General features: G+C 38.0%; 1 protein-coding gene across 5 annotated transcripts in view; it reads left to right on the top strand.

The window, feature by feature from the left end:
• The window catches only part of LOC138716418 (uncharacterized), a 50,884-nt gene extending 33,290 nt beyond the window's left edge, over positions 1-17,594 (top strand). Inside the window, exons 2-8 of one of the 5 annotated variants that reach the window (XM_069849489.1) lie at positions 10,633-10,736; positions 11,168-11,279; positions 12,135-12,229; positions 12,317-12,545; positions 13,107-13,203; positions 13,418-13,513; positions 17,096-17,594. In XM_069849489.1, the coding sequence (XP_069705590.1) occupies positions 12,397-12,545; positions 13,107-13,203; positions 13,418-13,513; positions 17,096-17,122 (369 nt within the window). In that variant the 5' untranslated portion in view covers positions 10,633-10,736; positions 11,168-11,279; positions 12,135-12,229; positions 12,317-12,396 and the 3' untranslated portion in view covers positions 17,123-17,594. Of the gene's footprint in view, positions 1-6,223; positions 6,554-10,632; positions 10,737-11,167; positions 11,280-12,134; positions 12,546-13,106; positions 13,204-13,417; positions 13,514-17,095 lie in introns of those variants that run through there. The other 4 variants (XM_069849488.1, XM_069849487.1, XR_011336659.1 and 1 more) reach the window with 4 other exon arrangements.
• Positions 17,595-18,892: the final 1,298 nt, after the last annotated feature.

The following is an 18,892-nucleotide window of genomic DNA, read 5'->3' as shown; positions in this document are numbered from 1 at the left end:
ACAGAGGGCACAGGGAGAGAGCAGATGGCATGGGAAGAACACACAGGGAACAGAGAGAAGACAGAGGTTGCAGCGAGAGTTCAGAGGGGACAGGAAGTACCCAGAGGGAACAGGGAGAATACAGAGGGTGCAGGGAAATACCAGAGGGGACAGAAAGTACACAGAGGGAACAGAGAGAAGGCAGAGGGTACAGGGAGATGTCAGAGAGGAAAGGAAGGACACAGAGGGAGCAGAGAGAAGAGAGAGAGTTTTCGGGAAGAGATCAGAGGGGACAGGAAGAACAGAGAAGGAACAGAGAGTAGACAGAGGGGGTAGGGAGATACCAGGGGGACAGGAAGGACATAGAGGGAATATAGAGGAAACAGAGGGGGCAGGAAGGACAGAGAGCTAACAGAGAGAAGACAGGGGGGCAGGGTGGGAGCAGAGGGGACAGGAAGTACCCAGAGGGAATAGAGAGAAGTCAGAGTTGTCAGGGAGAACCAGAGGGGCAGGAAGAACACAGGGGGAACAGAGAGTAGACAGAGGGTACAGGGATAGAGCAGATGGGAGAGGAGGAACAGAGAGGTAACAGAGAGAAGACAGTGGGGGAAGGGAGATATCAGAGGGGAGAGGAAGGACACAGAGGGGACGGGAAGGACACAGATTGAACAGAGAGAAGACATAGGGGCAGGGAGATACCAGAGGGGACAGGAAGTACACAGAGGAAACAGAGAGAAGACAGAGGGGGCAGGAATATATCACGGGGACAGGAAGAACACAGAGGGAACAAAGAGAAGACAGGGGGGTCAGGGAGTGACCAGAGGGGCAGGAAGAACACAGAGGGAACAGAGAGTAGACAGAGGAAGGAGTGAGAGATCAGAGGGGTCAGGAAGAACTCAGGGGGAACAGAGGGTAGACAGAGGGTTCAGGGAGAGATGAGAGGGGTCAGGAAGAAACACGGGGAACATAGAGAAGACAGGGGGGCAGGGAGAGATCAGAGGGGACAGGAAGAACTCAGGGGGAACGGAGAGAAGACAAAGGGGGCAGGAAGAGATCAGAGGTGTCTGGAAGTAGACAGAGGGAACAGAGAGTGGACAGAGGGGGCAGGAAGAGATCAGAGGTGACAGGAAGAACACAGAGGGAACAGAGAGAAGACAGAGGGGTCAGGGAGAGATCAGAGGGGACAGGAAGAACACAGAGGGAATAGAGAGAAGACAAATGGGGCAGGAAGAGATCAGATGGAAGGGGAAGAACTCAGAGGGAACATAGAGAAGTCAGAGGCGGTAGGGAGAGATCAGAGGGGACAGGAAGGACACAGAGTGAACAGAGAGAACACAGAGGGGGCAGGGAGAACACAGAGGGGGCAGGGAGAGCCCTGAGGGGACAGGGAGAGACCAGAGGGTAGAGGGAGAACACAGAGGGAACAGAGAGAATACAGAGGGGGCAGGAAGAGGCCTGAGGCGACAGGAAGAACAAAGAGGGAACAGAGAGAAGACAGATGAGGCAGGGAGAGTCCCGAGGGGACAGGTTGAGACCAAAGGGGCAGGAGGAACACAGAGGGAACAGAGTGATGAGGAGAGGGGGCGGGGAGAGACCTGAGGGGTGAGGGAGAGACCAGAGGGGACAGAAAGAACATAAGGGGAACAGAGAGAAGACGAGAGGGGTCAGGGAGAGACCTGAGGGGACAGGAAGAACACAGAGGGAACAGAGAGAAGACGGGGGGGGCAGGGAGAGACTTGAGGAGTCAGGGAGAGACCAGAGAGGACAGGAAGAATACAGAGGGAACAGGGAAAAGACAGATTGGGCAGGGTGAGATCAGAGGGGTGAGGAATAAAACAGAGGGTACAGAGAGAAGACAGAGGGGGCCGGGTGAGCTCAGAGGGGACAGGAAGAACGCAGGGAACAGAGAGAAGTCAGTGGGGGCAGGGTGAGATGAGAGGGGAAAGGAATACCTATGAAGACAGAGAGAGAGAGAGAGAGTGAGAGAGAAGACACAGGATACAGAGGGGTATGGCGGGATCATAGGGGACTGGGAGGGACCCTAGGGGACAAGCAGAAGTCAGTGGTAACAGTGAGAAGACAGAGGGACAAGGGAGGGACCAGACAGACACAGTAGTCATGGACGTAGGTGAACTTATAGTGTGGAGGACCTGACCATAATTATCAGAAGCAAGAAGAATTTGCAATGTAATGTAATGTAATGTAATGTAAGTGATATGAAGAATATCTCTATGTCAGTACACTTACGCAAAGCATAAGGTCAATTAGGGATGGAGGAAAGAATTTAAATACGGATATACTGTATATTTGAATATATTGCAAATTATATGTATTGTAATAAATATATGCATGTAAAGCAAACGATTATCAATATAAATTTCGCTGTGTTGCCAATTGTACCTTTTTTTAGAAGCAGATCTCATTAATTTTTACATTTCTATGTTTTATACTCTCGGCTAATATGCTAGTATACATATATAGTAAATCTCCCACTCACCCCCTTATTTTACAAGTTAAAGTTTTGTCGGTTTAGGCTATATAAATATTAATTTCGATCATTATTATGTCAAGAGTAATGAAGTAAGAATTTGTCGACTTACCTTATTGTGTATGTATACGAGTTCAGTAGAGGGTAGGCTACTGCAGTTAACAGGTGAATACAAAATGCTATTGAAGGGGTAGTAGGGAACAGAAGGTTCCCAAGTCAGTTTTTTCTCCCCCCCCCCCCTCCGCGTGATTATGAACATGTGAGAATTGTTGGAAAAGGAAATATGTGGATATATTTGTATTGTAAGGCATTCTGAAATTTGAAAAGTGCAAAAGGGGCCTCTTCGTGTTATTCCTTCCACTTCCTGTACACTCCGGACTGCTGAGGCTTGATTGCTTCAACCTGTCGTCGGGCTGCTGGTGCTTTGTCAGCGCCTGCTGCCTTCGGACTGCTGGTGCAACATTGCTCCTGCTGTCTTTCATCGTGTACTAGGGTTAGAAGGCGAAGAGGGTGAGATATGCCCGGGACGCAAATATCGATACGTGGATTACAGGCCAACCACTTGCATACAATATTTGTATTTCACGAGGGGTGAGGGTTCTGCAGCCGTATATATACTGCAGTAGTGGGTCACGGATGCGCTTGCGAGTAGTTATAAATATATTACAATAAAAAATTATAATATCTCTATACTCTATTTTCAAAGAATAATTATGATTTCTTATTATTATATCTATCAAATGAGACTTAAATAGGTTCATAATTACAAAATTTCGGAAGATCTCCAGTTATGTACGGTAATATGTACTTACACCGCTTTAGCACAAATATCGGTACGGGTAGCAAGCAAGCAAGCAAGCATGGGTTGGATACGAGTGTGACGTAGTTGAGAAATGTTTTTGTCGTTTACATATCATCACGCAAAAAAGACGTACGTGACTACCGTCTATCACTATAGCTAAGCTTAAATGGAATGTCTGATATATTTTAATTAATGTGCCTAAACTCATCGTTATTCTGGAAACGCAGGGAGAATCGTGTTACATTTCTAATGTCGAAATGTTTTACTTTCTAACAGAGTAGGCTACAGTCGTATATTTTTAGTACGTTATTTTACGACGCTGTATGAACATCTCAGATTATTTAGCGTCTGTAGTGTTATATGAAAAGAGTAATTTTTTCTTATTTTTTTATTTGTAGTGGTGTATTATTTCACGACACTGTATCAACATCTCAGGTTATTTAGCGTCTGCAGTCATATGAAAAGAGTGATTTTTTTTTAGTGGGTTGTTTTACGACGTTGTATCAACATCTGAGGTTATTTATATTTAGCATCTGAATGAAATTAAGATGATAATGCCGGTGAAATGAGTCCCGGGATAGTTACCCAGCATTTGCTCATATTGGGTTGAGGGAAAACCCCGGAAAAAAAACCTAAATTTGCTGTAACCGAGATTCGAACCCGGGCCACCTGGTTTCGCGGTCATCAAAAGAGTAATCCAAGACGCACTGGTAACAGGTTAACTACAAAACTGTACTGCAAGGCTGTTATGGTATGTTCGGTTTAAAACATTCGATATTCTTCTCCTGTACGTGTGATGATGTAATTGTTGTAATATTTATTAATTGTTATCAATTTCATTGTATCACTTTTTTAAAAATTCCCGCACTTGACTCGCACGAGCAAGGAAAGGCTTGCCAACAACATTCAGATTATTTATGAAATATCCAATGGAGTTTGGTTTGTTTGTTTAACATAGGAGGGTTTATTGCAAGAAATCATAACCATTCATGAATTATGAGATGAACATAAGCTGATTTACAATACCCATTACAATATTGCAAGTTGTACTTTTTTTTGGCCTTTTTTTGGTTTTCATCTACTTGTTTTGCTCCAACAGGGTTGGCAACATTGATATCACTATCTCGTAAGTAAAATAATAAACATCAGACTATGTAATTTGCAAGTGTACAATTTTTTTTACAATAAACTTACTTATCTTTATTTGTTTCCAAAAAAGGGAAATTGTTTTTATAATGGACATAATTTCATACATATCTTCGTTAAAGAGGAAGATGTGTGCAAAATTATATAAAAAATAACCTCATAAAAGTTTAGTTCACCTAGAAGTTGTGTTTTTTAATATTTAAATGCAAAGAGATAGAAATAAGGCTTTGTACATACATGTGTGGTAGACTTGAAAGTTATTTTATCGAAATGTTAAATGTTACATGTTTAGTCACATTTATGTAGAAAAATATTGTGATTACAGTCATGCAATTTTGGACACAAGTTAATGTAACCGAGATGTATCAGTTTATGCAAGGACATTTTAATAGCTTAGAAGTAATTTCTTGTTTGTCACTAGTATATTTAGTCATATATTTTGCCGACTATTTTCCCGTTATTTTGTTGTCTATTTTCCGCTCTATTTTGTCTCTATTTCTCGTGTATTTTCTCATCAATTTTGTGCGATATGTTCCCGAGTATTTTGCCTCTTTTGTGTTCTGGTTTCCCGCCTATTTTCTGCATTTTTTCCTCTATTTGTCTTCTATTTCCTCCTTATATTGAACTCTATTTTCCTTTGTTATGTCTCTATTTTGCCTTTATTTCTCCTGTAATACCTCTTTTATGTACCATCTGTTTTTCCTTCAATTTTCTGCTCTATTTTGTTCTTAATTTTCCCAGAAGTGTCCCCTCTATTTTCTCTTGTATTATGTGGTTTATTTTCCAGTGACTGCTTTATTATACCTTCTATTTCTCCATCTATTTCCTCCTCTATTTTCACTCTTTTCCCAGTATTTTGTCCTTTGTTTTCCTCTGTAATTTTCAATAGTTTTATCTGTAATTTATAATTTCTTCCTCTGTATTTAGTCGTGTATTTTCGTACGTATTTTCTGCTCTGGTTTCTTTCCTATTTTCTGCTTAATTGCCCCCCTCTTTTTCCCTAATGTTTTCATCTCTATTTTGTTTTATAATATCTTGTGTATTCTGTGGTTTAATTTGTTATCTCTTTTGCCTGTATTTAATTTTATTTTTACCTCTATTTTCTGTCTATTAACACTTTACTTTCTTCTCTATTTTCCTGTTTATTTTCTTCTCCATTTTGTCCTCTATTTTACTCTGTATATTCTCCTCTATTACTGCATCTTTTGTCTCCATTATCGCTGTTTTCTGCTTTATTATTCCGTCTATTTTGTGCTCAAATTTCTATCTACTTTGTGTTCTTCTTGCATTTTACGTCTATTTTCTCAACTAACATTATCTTCTCTGTTCTCTTTCTTTCTCTCTCTCTCTCTCTCTCATCTCTCACTAGAGGAAATAGAAGGAAAATAGATGACGACGTACAGGGAAAACAGAGGGGATAATAGAGGAAAAAATGGAGAGGAATAGGCATAGTAGCATTATGAGTAGATAAATCAAATAATGATATAGTATATTTAGAAGCGTGAAGGTTACGTAAACGTTGATTTGTAATATTAATTTGGAAATGAAAATATGATTACTCTTCAGAGTTATGATTTTTTAGACAGAGATTGTAGGCTATATTTCTTTGATGTGAAAGGCATTAGCCTTCCATGCCTCTGCCCGTCGTATGGCAATAACAATGGAGATATAATACGGAGAATGTGTGTGTTTTTTTTTTTTTTTTTTTTTTTTTAGTTTAAATGTTATTAGTTTTATATTGTGCGCCATGGAATGAAATATGGACTCTCATGGTTCGTTTGTTCGCGAGACGGCGTCTCGAAGAGTCCGAGATCACGGTCAGCCAATGTTGCCAATTGTTAAATGTTATGATTTAAAACAATTTGTTTTGCCAACAACTTGTTTTCTCTTTTATATTGTTGAAATAGGGATTTAGAAACTTTTGACACAGCCTCAAGCGAAAAAATAATGGTTTCTATATTGATAATAAGAAATCTGACGGCTTTAGAAGTACTGTTTAGGAATTTTTGCTGATACGTGTGTTGGCAATAATGAAATGTAGTGCATTGAGTGCAACAAAAAAATGGCTGACTTACTTTAGGTGCGTAATTTTATTGTGCTGTGTTTTTTGGAATAGAAAATGGTTATAAGTATGTGAGGTAAGAATATTTTTATGACTGTGAGAGTTATAAATGAGTTCGAGGTATTTGAGAAACCGTTGAATAAAGTTGAGGAAGTAAAACATGAATTGTACATTATAATGTACCGGTACTGTTTCGGAATATCTTCCCCCCATCTTAGAACTGTTAGAATATGATGTTAAGTGTTTCCATGAAACGAAATAGGCTACATGAAATCCACAGACCTTTGGTGATAGGCGAGACTTACGTATCTCGTCGATATGGACTCGGTGGTCACTGGCCCACTTTTCGATCACCATCTGGAAGAATTCATGTGGGGGCAATATTTTGCATATCGGACTACGTTTATTTATTTTGGAATTGTGCCCTTGGCGAAATGAAAATATTGTAAGCCACCGGCGTGGCTCATTTGGTTAAAAGTGCTTGCCTGCCGGACCGAAGTTGCGCTCGGGGGCGGGTTCGATCCTCGCTTGGAGTGATTACCTGGTTGGGTTTTTTCCGAGGTTTTCCCGAACCGTAAGGTGAATGCCAGGTAATCTGACGAATCCTCGGCGTCATGTCGCCAAATATCATCTCGCTATCATCAATCTCATCGACGCTAAATAACCCAGTGGTTGATAAGCGTCGTTAACCCTAGGATGCATGGCTGTTTGGACTTACATCAATGCATATTGGGGGCCTCAAAGACCCCCTTTATAAATTCAATGGATATTCTTATCTTTTAAGATCAATTTCAATATTGTGGCATTTTTATTCAATTAGTTAATCAATACAGTGCTATAATAGAATAATTATACATCATGTTGGCCTATATGTTTTGAGTATCTAAGTATGCGTTCTGAAATTATAGTTCCATTTTATAAAGTGGTCCTGCGCCGTGGAGTCGTGGTCGATGGCATCCTGCCTAGGACTCGCGTTACGATATGCGCGCTGGTTCGATTCCTCATGGAGGAAGAAATTTTCTCATGAAATTTCGACCAGTGTATGGGACCGATGCCCATGCAGCATTGTGATGCACTTGGGAGCTACAATAGGTAGCGAAAGCCAGCTATAACGACTGGGGAATCATCGTTCTAACCACACGATGCCTCCATTTTGGTTAGATGATCGTCCACCTCTGCTTCGATATGTGGACGTGAGGTCAGCAGCCTGCTGGTCGGTCATGGTCCTTCATGGACTGTCGTGCCTCGGATTATTATTATTATTATTATTATTATTATTATTATTATATGAAGTGAAGTCCAATACCGTTTTACTGAAAACAGTATTCCTAACACTATGCTCATTGCACACATTCTTAGAACATTTTGAACAACATTGAGCAATTTTTCTTTCTATGTCACGTAGGCACAAAAAGCATCTTCATCTTCTTAGCAATTTCCTTGGGCAATTGAAATCCATACCCACCTGCTGGGGCTGTTTGACTCCAGACCGGGCAAATGCTTGAAGGACATTGATGTTCAAATTTGGATTGTTGACTCTGTGCTTCATATGTGGTCTTATAAGTTCAAGGTTGTAACATCGTGCCATGTTTGTTTCTTATGGCTGCTAAACGCCGTACCTCCAGACTTGTACAGTATGCAATAGGCTACAATATTAGTTGTGATGAAGTAACTCCATGCATCCTTCGGTACCGATGGATATTCCTCTTATGGGACCTGGAGAAACTTTGGTGATATAATGAGTATGCCCCCTGTTAGAAGGTGATAGTGTTTTACTGAACTGAATTCCATCACTTCCGATCAGAATGTTCGCAGGTTGGGGCGTATTTTCTGTATGATTGATGTCAGATGCTTCATCACTACTTCTGTAGGGACTGTGCATTCTGAACTATGTGACATAGACCTGTATTCAGGTTCACTGTAGATTCATCCAACCATTCAGAAATGGCAGTTGGAGAATTAGAATTATCTGTGTTTATTGTAGTACTTGCAGTAGGCCTACATCGCTTTTCTCTATACAAAAGAATAAAACTTTCTAAGTTGAGAAATAAATGTGGAAATAGAAGTAAGAATAAACATTTGCATGATTTCTATTTTTTTTTTTTCTCTCTCTTCATGAGGCTGGGAGGGGAACATCCCTATACACCGCGACCTGAGGTCTGTTGTATGAACCTGGGAGTAGTTGTAGCCCAACGATCACACCCACGCCAAACTGATCTAACCCCTAACACCCTAACGGCCAGTCCCATCATTCCTCTAAGTCCATGTACCATTCCACTCCAAACAGCTCCGACCACATTTCCCCCTCAAACGGTCTGAGGTGTACGCCACCTCTCCCGTCAGGAGGGGAGTAGGTTCCGTTGCTGGGTTACCAACTACCATGCCGAGAGCATCAGGAGCTTTGAAGGGCCGCCACAGGTGTGATCTGAAGTCCAAGAAAGACAACTGGAATGATAAGGAAAGGAAGATGAGGGGGGGGGGGAAGGAAGTAGCGAGAATAAGGTTTTTTTTTTATCTTGGGGATTTAATTGAAGTGAAATTTTAATGGCAGGCAGAGTAACTATCTCATGCCCCCATGTTTTGTATTGCTATCAGTGCACTTCATTAGAACCAAGTACCCAGTTCGAAGCCGTTAGCCCTGTGAACTTACCATATATTTATTTTCCCCTATTATCATAATACAGGGTTGTTATCTAAGAAATTAGCAAGTTGTTTGTGATAGTAGAAGAGAAAGAGTGGGGGAAGGGTAGTCATCCGTGGCCCTTTCTTTTAGGGCTCATCCCGACATTTGTCTTATCGCTCGAGGGAAACCACGGGAAAACCTTGAGCAGGATGAGGTGTCGTGCTGATGACAAGCCAATTGGCTATAGTGGGGTCTGAATATGTTGAGGTGGGAGGTTGTGTTTTAATCATTATTCAAAGTACATGTTGATTAAAGATACATAAAATTGTTTACAAGGAAATTCAATTCATCTATACAGCCAATAACGTGATGACCCTGAAACAGAGAAATAACATTATTAGTGCATTAATTGACATGTATGTCTGAGGAGTCAAGTGGTTGTTTAGAGTTCCAGTTGGTATTCGTCTTGTACGTTGTCGTTCCAAGCTAGAGGGTGGAGTACGCTCTTAGGTCTTTTATGTTTATCTAATGCAGGATTGTAATTTCCTAGTGAAGAAATTAGTGGGTTTGTGCTGCTGTACGACTTGGTGTACGTGCAGAAGGCTTGATTTGAGATATACTCTTGAATTGTCGAAATTTCTAGTTCTTTATGAATTAATCTAACAGGAGTTACTCTAGGAAGTCCTGTAATGAATCTTAAAATTTTGTTTTGGTAAACCTGTAATTTTTTGAGGACTGTGATAGGTGCATGTCCCCAAGCGAGAATAAGTTGAGTTCCATACACCTGATAAAGTTACCGCTGGGTTCGGGAGCGAACACGTTACCACGAGACCAGAGTGGTGGACATGATTTCTATTAGTAAGACACAAAATAACTCAAATAGAGTAATAAAAATACTTATATTCCACAGCTGTGAGAACAGCAGCATACTCTGCTAATGTTAAATCCAAAAATGGTTACAAAATAAAACTTTGCAACAACTGCCACTAGGATACAAATATCAGAAGTGTCAACATTCACATATTAGCAGGAAAACGTAAAATTGTATTGTTGTATAATGAATAAAGCAGGAAATTCCTGAGAGGCCCCCCGTTGTGCATTATATGTGTAGCATTAACAAAAATTAATTTGAAATAGTTTATCTTAATGTATCTTCTTAAATGATCATACAACATGTTCTTAGATATATTTTAGAAGATTACATGAAGTTTGGTGCAATTTCATAATATTTTAACACTTTTAAAAGAGTAATTAATTTGATAAAAGGCCTCAAAGACCCCTGCCATGCATCCTAGGGTTAAATAACCAACTTAAAAAAAAAAAAAGAAAAAGAAAATATTGTAATATCGTAAGACGTTAATCAGCATTACTAGTTCCAATAGTTCTAACAAGATGGGGGGAGGGGATATTCCAGTATTACGAATTCTAACAGTTCTAACAAGGTGGAGGGAGGGGGGATATTCCGAAACAGTAGCAATATAGAATGTAGATTGCACTTAAGATTGAGGTGATATGTTGAAATTTGTTTACAGATTGTACATGGACTTGTGGAGGATGATTGCTTCTGCTTTTCCCGAGATGGACGAGGACTGTATGAAAATTTGAAAGACTTTTAGAGGAAGGTTGTATGTTTAAGGTAAGATTATAAACTATTGGAATGAAATAGATGTATATAAATGATTATGTGTAGGCATATATTTAGAATTTGTTATGAAGAAAATGAGTGTGGACAGTTTTGCTAGGTTTTCTTTCCACTTTTCTAGATTATGAAATTTGTTATGAAGAAAATTAGTGTGAGGAGTTTTGCTTTCGACTTTGCTAGATGATGACTGTAATATTTTGGGAATAATTGTGGTAGCTGAACATAGATTACAAATTACAATGTGTTAAAAATTGCAATGACAATATTAAATAAATGAAGAATAAAGCATTGCGGATTAATATTGTAGAAGATGTAATGCATTTAGTAGTAGTAGTAGTAGTAGTAGTAGTAATGCAGTTTCTTCTTGTTGGTGTTTCATAGGCTACCGGAGATTTAAACAACTTTTGCCATGTGTCATATTTCAGGACATTTTGGGGCAGTTTGGGAGTGACACAGAAGATGGTAGTGAAGCTGCACTGTGAGAGGAGATGGAGGCAACTCTGAAGCAAATTGCGGTGACAAAACATGCATAAACTGGTAAACATGGATTACAAACTAATGTCGATATTTAAAGACAGTAAATTAGCACTACTCTCTTTCCAGCTAAAGATTGAAGTAAATGTAAATAAATGCACGTAGATAATGGTTCCTGATTGGCTATTGGACGCACAACGCCTCCAAACTCATGCTTGTCATCTTCTTCCTCACATTAAAATAGTTCCTTCTTAAATACTAAAATGTATAATATACATGGAATACGAGTGAATTAAACATGCTTATAAAAACACTTTCTTACGATTTAAACAACATTTTTATGTTAGTAGTTTCAGACATTATATGTTAAATCATTATAACGTGCATTATGGCAACGCGCATGTGCTATAAGCATTAAATCCCTCCCAAGTGACTTGCAGCTTCACAGAGCACATCAGCACAGCTGGTGTAACACAGTGCGAGATTCATTGTTGCCAACCGCAAATAAATTTCTGTAGAATTAAAGAAATTCTCTACTCTTGAAAGAATAACATTTAATCACGAAACTACAGAAAAAGAAAATCCACTATTCCCATTAGAGAAATAATAAATATTAACCCTCTGTGAGCATTTTATGGGTTAGTTCAATGAATGTGTTGAAATGTTGTCTGCAATATATTAGAAGGTGGCTGCCGTGCATGCATACTTGCTGAAAATAATGCGCTCTGGTGGCTGCTTTTGTAGCTAGCTTGCGATTGCGGAGTAATACATTTTGGTTCTGTTTACGTGTACTTCAATCTTTAGTTGGAAATAGAAGATGTACGTGTTGCATTATGAGTGCATATCTTGCTGTTTCATAGGTTGCGAAAAATATGAGGCACTTGTAAAGAAATGTGATTGTCAATTGTTGTATTACAGGGTATTTTGGGGCAGTTGCGGACTGGAGGCAGCTCTGGGACAGGATATGAGAGACAACTGTGGATCAAATACAGTCAGGAAACATGAATAAACTGGTAAATATGAATTTGTAACTGGTGTCGATTTTAGACACAGTAAATTAGCAACACTACAAAGACTGACGAACACTACTGACGCAGCAGAATGAGCCACGGCAACGAAGTGGACCTGGGGGGGACATGTGGCGAGACTACACCAGGCAAGATGGACCCATGCAGTCACGATGTGGGACCCCTATGTCGGAAAGAGAGGACAGGGAAGACCACGGCTCAGATGGTCTGACATGTTTACCAGAGAGGCGGGGAAGCAATGGTCGAGGACAGCAAAGAACAGAGTTTTGTGGAGAGAACTAGGGAAGATCATTGTAAATAGGTAATGTAATCAGTGTTAAGATATTGTAAATAGTAAATTCAGTATTAGTGAAAGTGTGAGATAAGTTTTGTAAATAGTAAAGTCAGTGTTGAAAAAGTGTCAGTTAAATAGTGTAAATAGCAATGAGTGTTGTCAAAGTGCTAGTGTCAGTATAATGTATGTAGTAAAAAAAAAAAAATGAACAAAGTACAGTGCGGAGGCTAGTTAAAGTTGAACAGGATTATTAACCATGTCACAAAAATAGTATACACGACAAGCTCGCCTGGATTGGCTCACCAAGCGAGTACACTTGAGCCATCCCTGTCGAGGGGGTTCTAACCCCATCACAGGAGGCCTGTGCCCAACATGGGACATCATGGCTAACATTCATTCATTCATTCAAATTAGCAGTAGGCCTAATAATAATACAGTCACAGAAAATAGTTGAAAATTTAAATTGTGTGGATTTAGGTTTCTGGAGATGTGCATGTTCTATTACGAGTGCCTATCTTGCTCTTTCATAGCTTGTGGAAAATGTAAGCCACTTGTAAAGAGGTGTGATTGTCATGTGTCTTGTTGCAGGGTATTTTGGAGGTGGTTGTGGACTGGAGGCGACTCTGGGACAGGAGGTGGGAGACAGCTGTGGATCAAATACCAGTCAGGAAAAATGCATAAACTGGTAAACATGGATTACTAGCTAGTGTCGAAATTGAAACGCAGTAAATTAGCAGTAGTGATGATAATACAGGCACAGAATATAGTTAAGAATTAAATTCAGTGGATTTAGGTTTCTGAGGACTTGCATGTTGTATTAACATATATTGCTGTTTCAAAGGTTGGAGAAAATGTAAGGCACTTGTAAAGAAATGTGATGGTGATGTGTCCTGTTGCAGGGTATTGTGGGGCACTTGTGGACTGGAGGTGGCTTTGGGACGGGAGGTGGGAGACAGATGAGGATGAAATACCAGTCAGGAAAAATGCATAAACTGGTAAATATGAATTACTAACTAGTATCAAATACTCTATAACAATATTGCCTGTTTAGCATTGCAAGTGGTGGTGAAAAGTGACTGTGCTGCTATCTAGTGGTTTGGATTGTTTATACACTCATTGCGGTGTGCTAGGTTATGTGATTTGATATGCAAATCAATAGTTTAATTTAGAGTCACAGCATTTTTAATTAATAAGAAGTTACAAAGTTATTGGAATAGAAATGGAATGGAACAATTCTCGTATTTTGAAATGTAATTATGATTTAGTTGTGCATGACTTTAGAAATTTTGTTACATTGCGTATTTTGTTCCTTGGCTAATGGTTATCCATAAAATTTTTGATGTAACAATTTATTAGCACATTGAAATATTTGTCAGTGAAGATACTGGCACAGTCGCTGCTTTAGGGGTGAAGCCTGTATCTTGTATTTTATCTTTTACATGATTTTAAAATCTCTGCAGATGTGGAAAAAAGTTATAGTTTGTTTTAAAATTTTGCACGTTCTTGGAATAATGAAAATCATTGCTTGGTTTGCAAATGGCACTTTTGAAATATTTACGTCAGTTGAAGTTTGTTGATTAGGGCTGTCTATACCAAATTCAATGAATCCCTCAAAGTGTCTGTTTTAGCATTGTGAGTTATGTTTTCCTTCAAAGATATTTTATCTTGAACAATAATAGTTACAACCTTTTCATTCAATGGTACAATATCGGATTTTATTTGTAATAATTAATTGTAGAATGGTGCGATTTATATGAGCCTATACGAAAACCATTAAGTCAATTTTTGATAGATGTAACTGTTGGTAAAAATAAGAAATGTTTCATCTTGAGGTGAACATTAATGGAATGTTGCGGTGAAACTTGTATCGTAACTGGAATATCGTTTTGCCATTTTATTCTTTTTAAGCACACTTGTGACTAATGAATTCATCATCTTGAACAATTTTAATAAAATCGGCATTTGGACTTGCTGTGTTTAGAGGTGTCATTTCCACTTGAGTCAGTTTTTATCTTATAGGATTTATTGCATTGTAAAAAATGATTTTAATTTAGTGAAATATGAATAGGAAAACATATGACTAGGCAAATTATTTGTCCAAATAACTATATGAATCACTTATTATGAAAAAACATGAGTCAACTTTCTTCACAAAATCAACAATAGACATTTTTATGTTATGCATCCCAAGACACACTATTAGGATAAAAAGAAAAAGTGAAGACTCTAAATGTTTTCTACGGAAAAACTAGGCTATAAAGAAATTGTGTGATTTATGCAGTTTAGTAACTGTTTCAGTTAACACAGAGAATATGTCATTGCTAATGGACTATTACACGATGGAGGAGTGTGGTGTGTCGTTTCTGTCTGGTATCAGAAAACCCACACCTTCCTTGATGCAAGATGTAATATGTTTGTTTGAGACCTTGGCCATTCTTTCATTGTGCTTTGATTTTGAGTCATATTTTCGGAAAAAGGAGCTGTTAAATTGTGTGAGGGAATAACTATTATCTTCAGTCTGTTATTAAAAATTAACAGTCCTATGACTGATTTGAAACTTGAGTATACTTTTCCAATTCATTACACTCTATTTTTACTTACCCCTAATGTTTCGAATTATGGTTATTGAATATATTTTGTGATTTTTGTATATTTTTATATTCTATCCCTACCTCCATGCCCCCTAAGTGCCTTCATGGCATGCTACGGGGATACCTTTACCTTTATCCCTGTAATTGTAACGTTTCGTGTAGAACTGTTGACAGCGTTTTTAGTTAGTGCTCGCATTTTGCTTATGATATTGTTTGTATTTTGTTTTTTAAAGAAGTTTAGATGAGGATGCAAATAGCGATAGTAGCTGACACGCCCTATTAAACCGCATTAATGAATGACTGTAGTATTGGTAGCAGAAGCAGTAAAAATAATAATAATAATCATCATCATCATCTTCTTGATAACAGAAAAGTAATACTGTACTGGTGTTTACATGACTACTTCCAATCTCTATCTTTTGGAAATGTGAAGAAAGATGTAGCATATTTTGCTAGGTGTAGTTTTTACAAAACATAGAACAAAGATTTCCACATTTAAGTGACATTGTGTAGGCTACAACTATAATGAGAATAATGCTTAGGAGATCATGTGTTTGTTGAAGAACAAATCTCATATCACAGTTAAATGCGCTATTTGTCACGTCATCTTTGCTGCCTACAATCCCTGCCGCTAGATAGCACTGGCGAGTCATTGGCCACTTTTACCATGAACTTTCTGGTATTATCATTGTAGAGTATTTGCTAGTATTAAAATGTCGTGCTTAGAAATTTTTGGGTAGAACTTGGATTTGGATGATTGTTTCGTGGATTATAGACTCTGTGTACAGTTTGAATATTTGGAGATTAGAATGTTTAGTTGCAAGTAACTGAAAAGTGAAATGTCATTTTGGTATTTGAATATGTGTAATGGGTGTGTAAAGTTTGAGTGCAATGTATGGTAGGATATGAATGCAAAGGAGCCGAAAAATTATTGCTTTGTCATTTGTTGGAAAAATACTTGATTAGTGTAGAAACGTACAAAATAAACTTATTAAAAACGCATTTACAGTGTGATGAAAGTTTGAGGGATATTTTGCATCGCTGCACTTTAGGGTTATTTGGCAAGTGTGTGCTGGAAGTATGGTTATGTTGATAACTAAGTATTCCCTTGTGTCACTTGCACAGGTCTCAGCCGTGGATTGGATTTAAAAAATGTTAGAAATGGTAGGCCTACAGTTGATTTGAAGTCATAAAAGAAAAGTTGACAGTTGTCTAATCATGGATATTGTTTTGAATGCTGCTGAGATTTTCGAATATGTTGTTGTTGTTTTCTAATGCCAGGCGTTTGACAGTAAAGTCATTTGACCTCTTGCACTCCAATATTTTTCAAAGATATTATCATGGCCAGCCACTGAAGCACAGATTTTGAGGTGTTCCGAATCCGAATCCATTTCTTGGTTTGAGTTGCACAATGGACAGTTAGGGGACTGATATATTCCAATTCTATGCAGGTGTTTGTCCAAACAATCATGGCCTGTTGCCAAAGATTTTCGAATATGTTTAGTTAATGTGGAACAGTGTTAATGGTACAGTTGAAATGCATGTGCCTGCATACAATTGTAAGTTTACTTATGTCTATTGGTGTTAGATGGAATATGAATGAGGAATGCTGTGGTCACGCAGGTAGAAAATTGATTGCACTGCCGTTTAGTGAAATACTCTTTTGATACTTTATTGCCTTGTGAAGATAGACATTTTTGTAATGATGTTGAATTCTTGTGCTGCTGGTAGTGACAAAAATTAAATAATTTAGGAAATATCGCATTTCGCATCTGTACAGAAATGTGGGAAATTTAAGTGTCATGAAGTTTTTGTTGGGGCACTGGGACAATTGTGTGAAAACAGGGAATGTCCCGGCAAAACTGGGATATCTGTTTAGAGTAAGTTAATAGTACAAGTAATGAGGAAATAGAAAAAGGAATTATAAAGTAATATGTGACATTTTGGATAACACTGAACTAACATTATTGTGAATTTCTCTTCCAGATGTTTTGTCTGTCGGCCAGGGGATGACCACAGGTTTTCCTGAGACCAAGATTGTTAAGAAGTGAAGCATTTCAAGAGGAGACATCAGAAGGAGTGAAAGATTTGAAGAGGACATCAGGAGTGAAGGATTTGAAGAGGACATGAGGAGTGAAGGATTTGAAGAGGACATCAGGAGTGAAAGATTTCAAGAGGACATCAGGAGTGAAGGATTTCAAGAGGACATCAGAAGGAGTGAAGGATTTCAAGAGGTATGTCCTCAGGTTAAGGTTGGAAAGAATTATAGTGCATAGTACATTAGAACGGATTATATATAGGGTGAACCGTAAGTAATGTAAATAATTGTGGTGGGTGATTCCTTGAGTAAAGAGGAACAAAAAGTCAGATAGCATTTTTGAATAGTTTTGGAGAGAAACGTGCATTTTAAGATACATGAATTATGAGAAGTTGCTACGCTGCACACTGCAACCAGCTGGGTAACACATTAAGTTGTGTTGCTCTGTACTTGAGTTGTTGAAGGTCAATGCCATCATGCCATATGCATTGCATTTAAACTCGTGAGAAAAAATGTAAAATTTTTGTGTTAGATAATATAGAAGGAAGTTAAAATCTTGAAAATTTTAAAATAAACTCTACAACCTTATGTTAATGAAATGTTGAGAGAAGAAACTAAATGGATAAGATTAAGAAATATGTCTCTATGTTGTAGAGATGGTGAAGAATAATGATGTATATTTGACGTTATGAAAACAAAATTTTAAAATGTTTAGGAAAAAAATAGAAATACAATGTGCTTATTTGACGTTGAAGTATGGAACAAAATTGAAATAGTAATGTTATGAAACAAGTGTATAATGAATGAGTTTCATTTGCTTGTTTTTGTTCGACAGTGTTCTAAAAGAATATTAATATAGAAAGAACATGACATTTGCAAGATACAGTAGAATTCCTTGTATTTGGCTACTGTGGGACAATGGCAGTGCGGGATAACTGATTTTGCGAGATAATTTTAAAATACGTTTATAGGTTAGAAATGTAAAGACATAATGTACTGCACAAACATTTTTTTTTCCATGTTGAAATTTAGTAATTTTCATATAGATATTTAAAAATAAAGTTTTGAAATACGTGCAATGTTTAATTTTAGTACTGAATACGGTAAAGTACATTGATGAGTTTATAATTATATCGAGAGTTACAAATTAGGCTAAAAGCGAAATTTTTTTCTCAGAATTTAGAAACTCTATTAAATAAAAAATTGGCAGGGTATGCTTATACTAATTTAGTTTGAAGATACCATATTTGGTTTTTAAGATCCATTACCGCAAATTAAATATTAAAAATGGCGTATGTAAAATGTGCATTTGGGTAGGATTTCCTTAATAATTTCATCAATTTTCAATATATGACCATAATTTTTTTTTTGTTATGTTTATAAGGCGTGTTGGAGAAATGCAAATGAAATCAGTCCCTGATCACCAATCAGTTGATGTCTGACTTATTTGATTGTGAATCTCCAATGAATTTGTGTCGATTTACTAATTGCTGATTTGAGAAAGAAGTGCGCTATTTAGCAACCACAGCCGATTTGATGCTCTTTAAAAGTCGCGAAATGAATGCATCAAGTGGGCGGTGACTAGGAAAAGAAGTGACTGCTCTGCTCTTTTGTTGCTTTTTGTAGAAAGGAAACAAGTGGATACGATTTCTGTATAGAGTACAATATAGTGAAAAAAATGAAGCAAACAAAAACGTGAGGGGATTTGTGTTGTGGGATTTGCTAAGGGAGTCGACAAGAAATTG

Source organism: Periplaneta americana, chromosome 16 (genome assembly GCF_040183065.1).
Source record: "Periplaneta americana isolate PAMFEO1 chromosome 16, P.americana_PAMFEO1_priV1, whole genome shotgun sequence".
Taxonomy (NCBI): domain Eukaryota; kingdom Metazoa; phylum Arthropoda; class Insecta; order Blattodea; family Blattidae; genus Periplaneta; species Periplaneta americana.
This window is presented reverse-complemented; position numbering and strand designations above follow the sequence as displayed.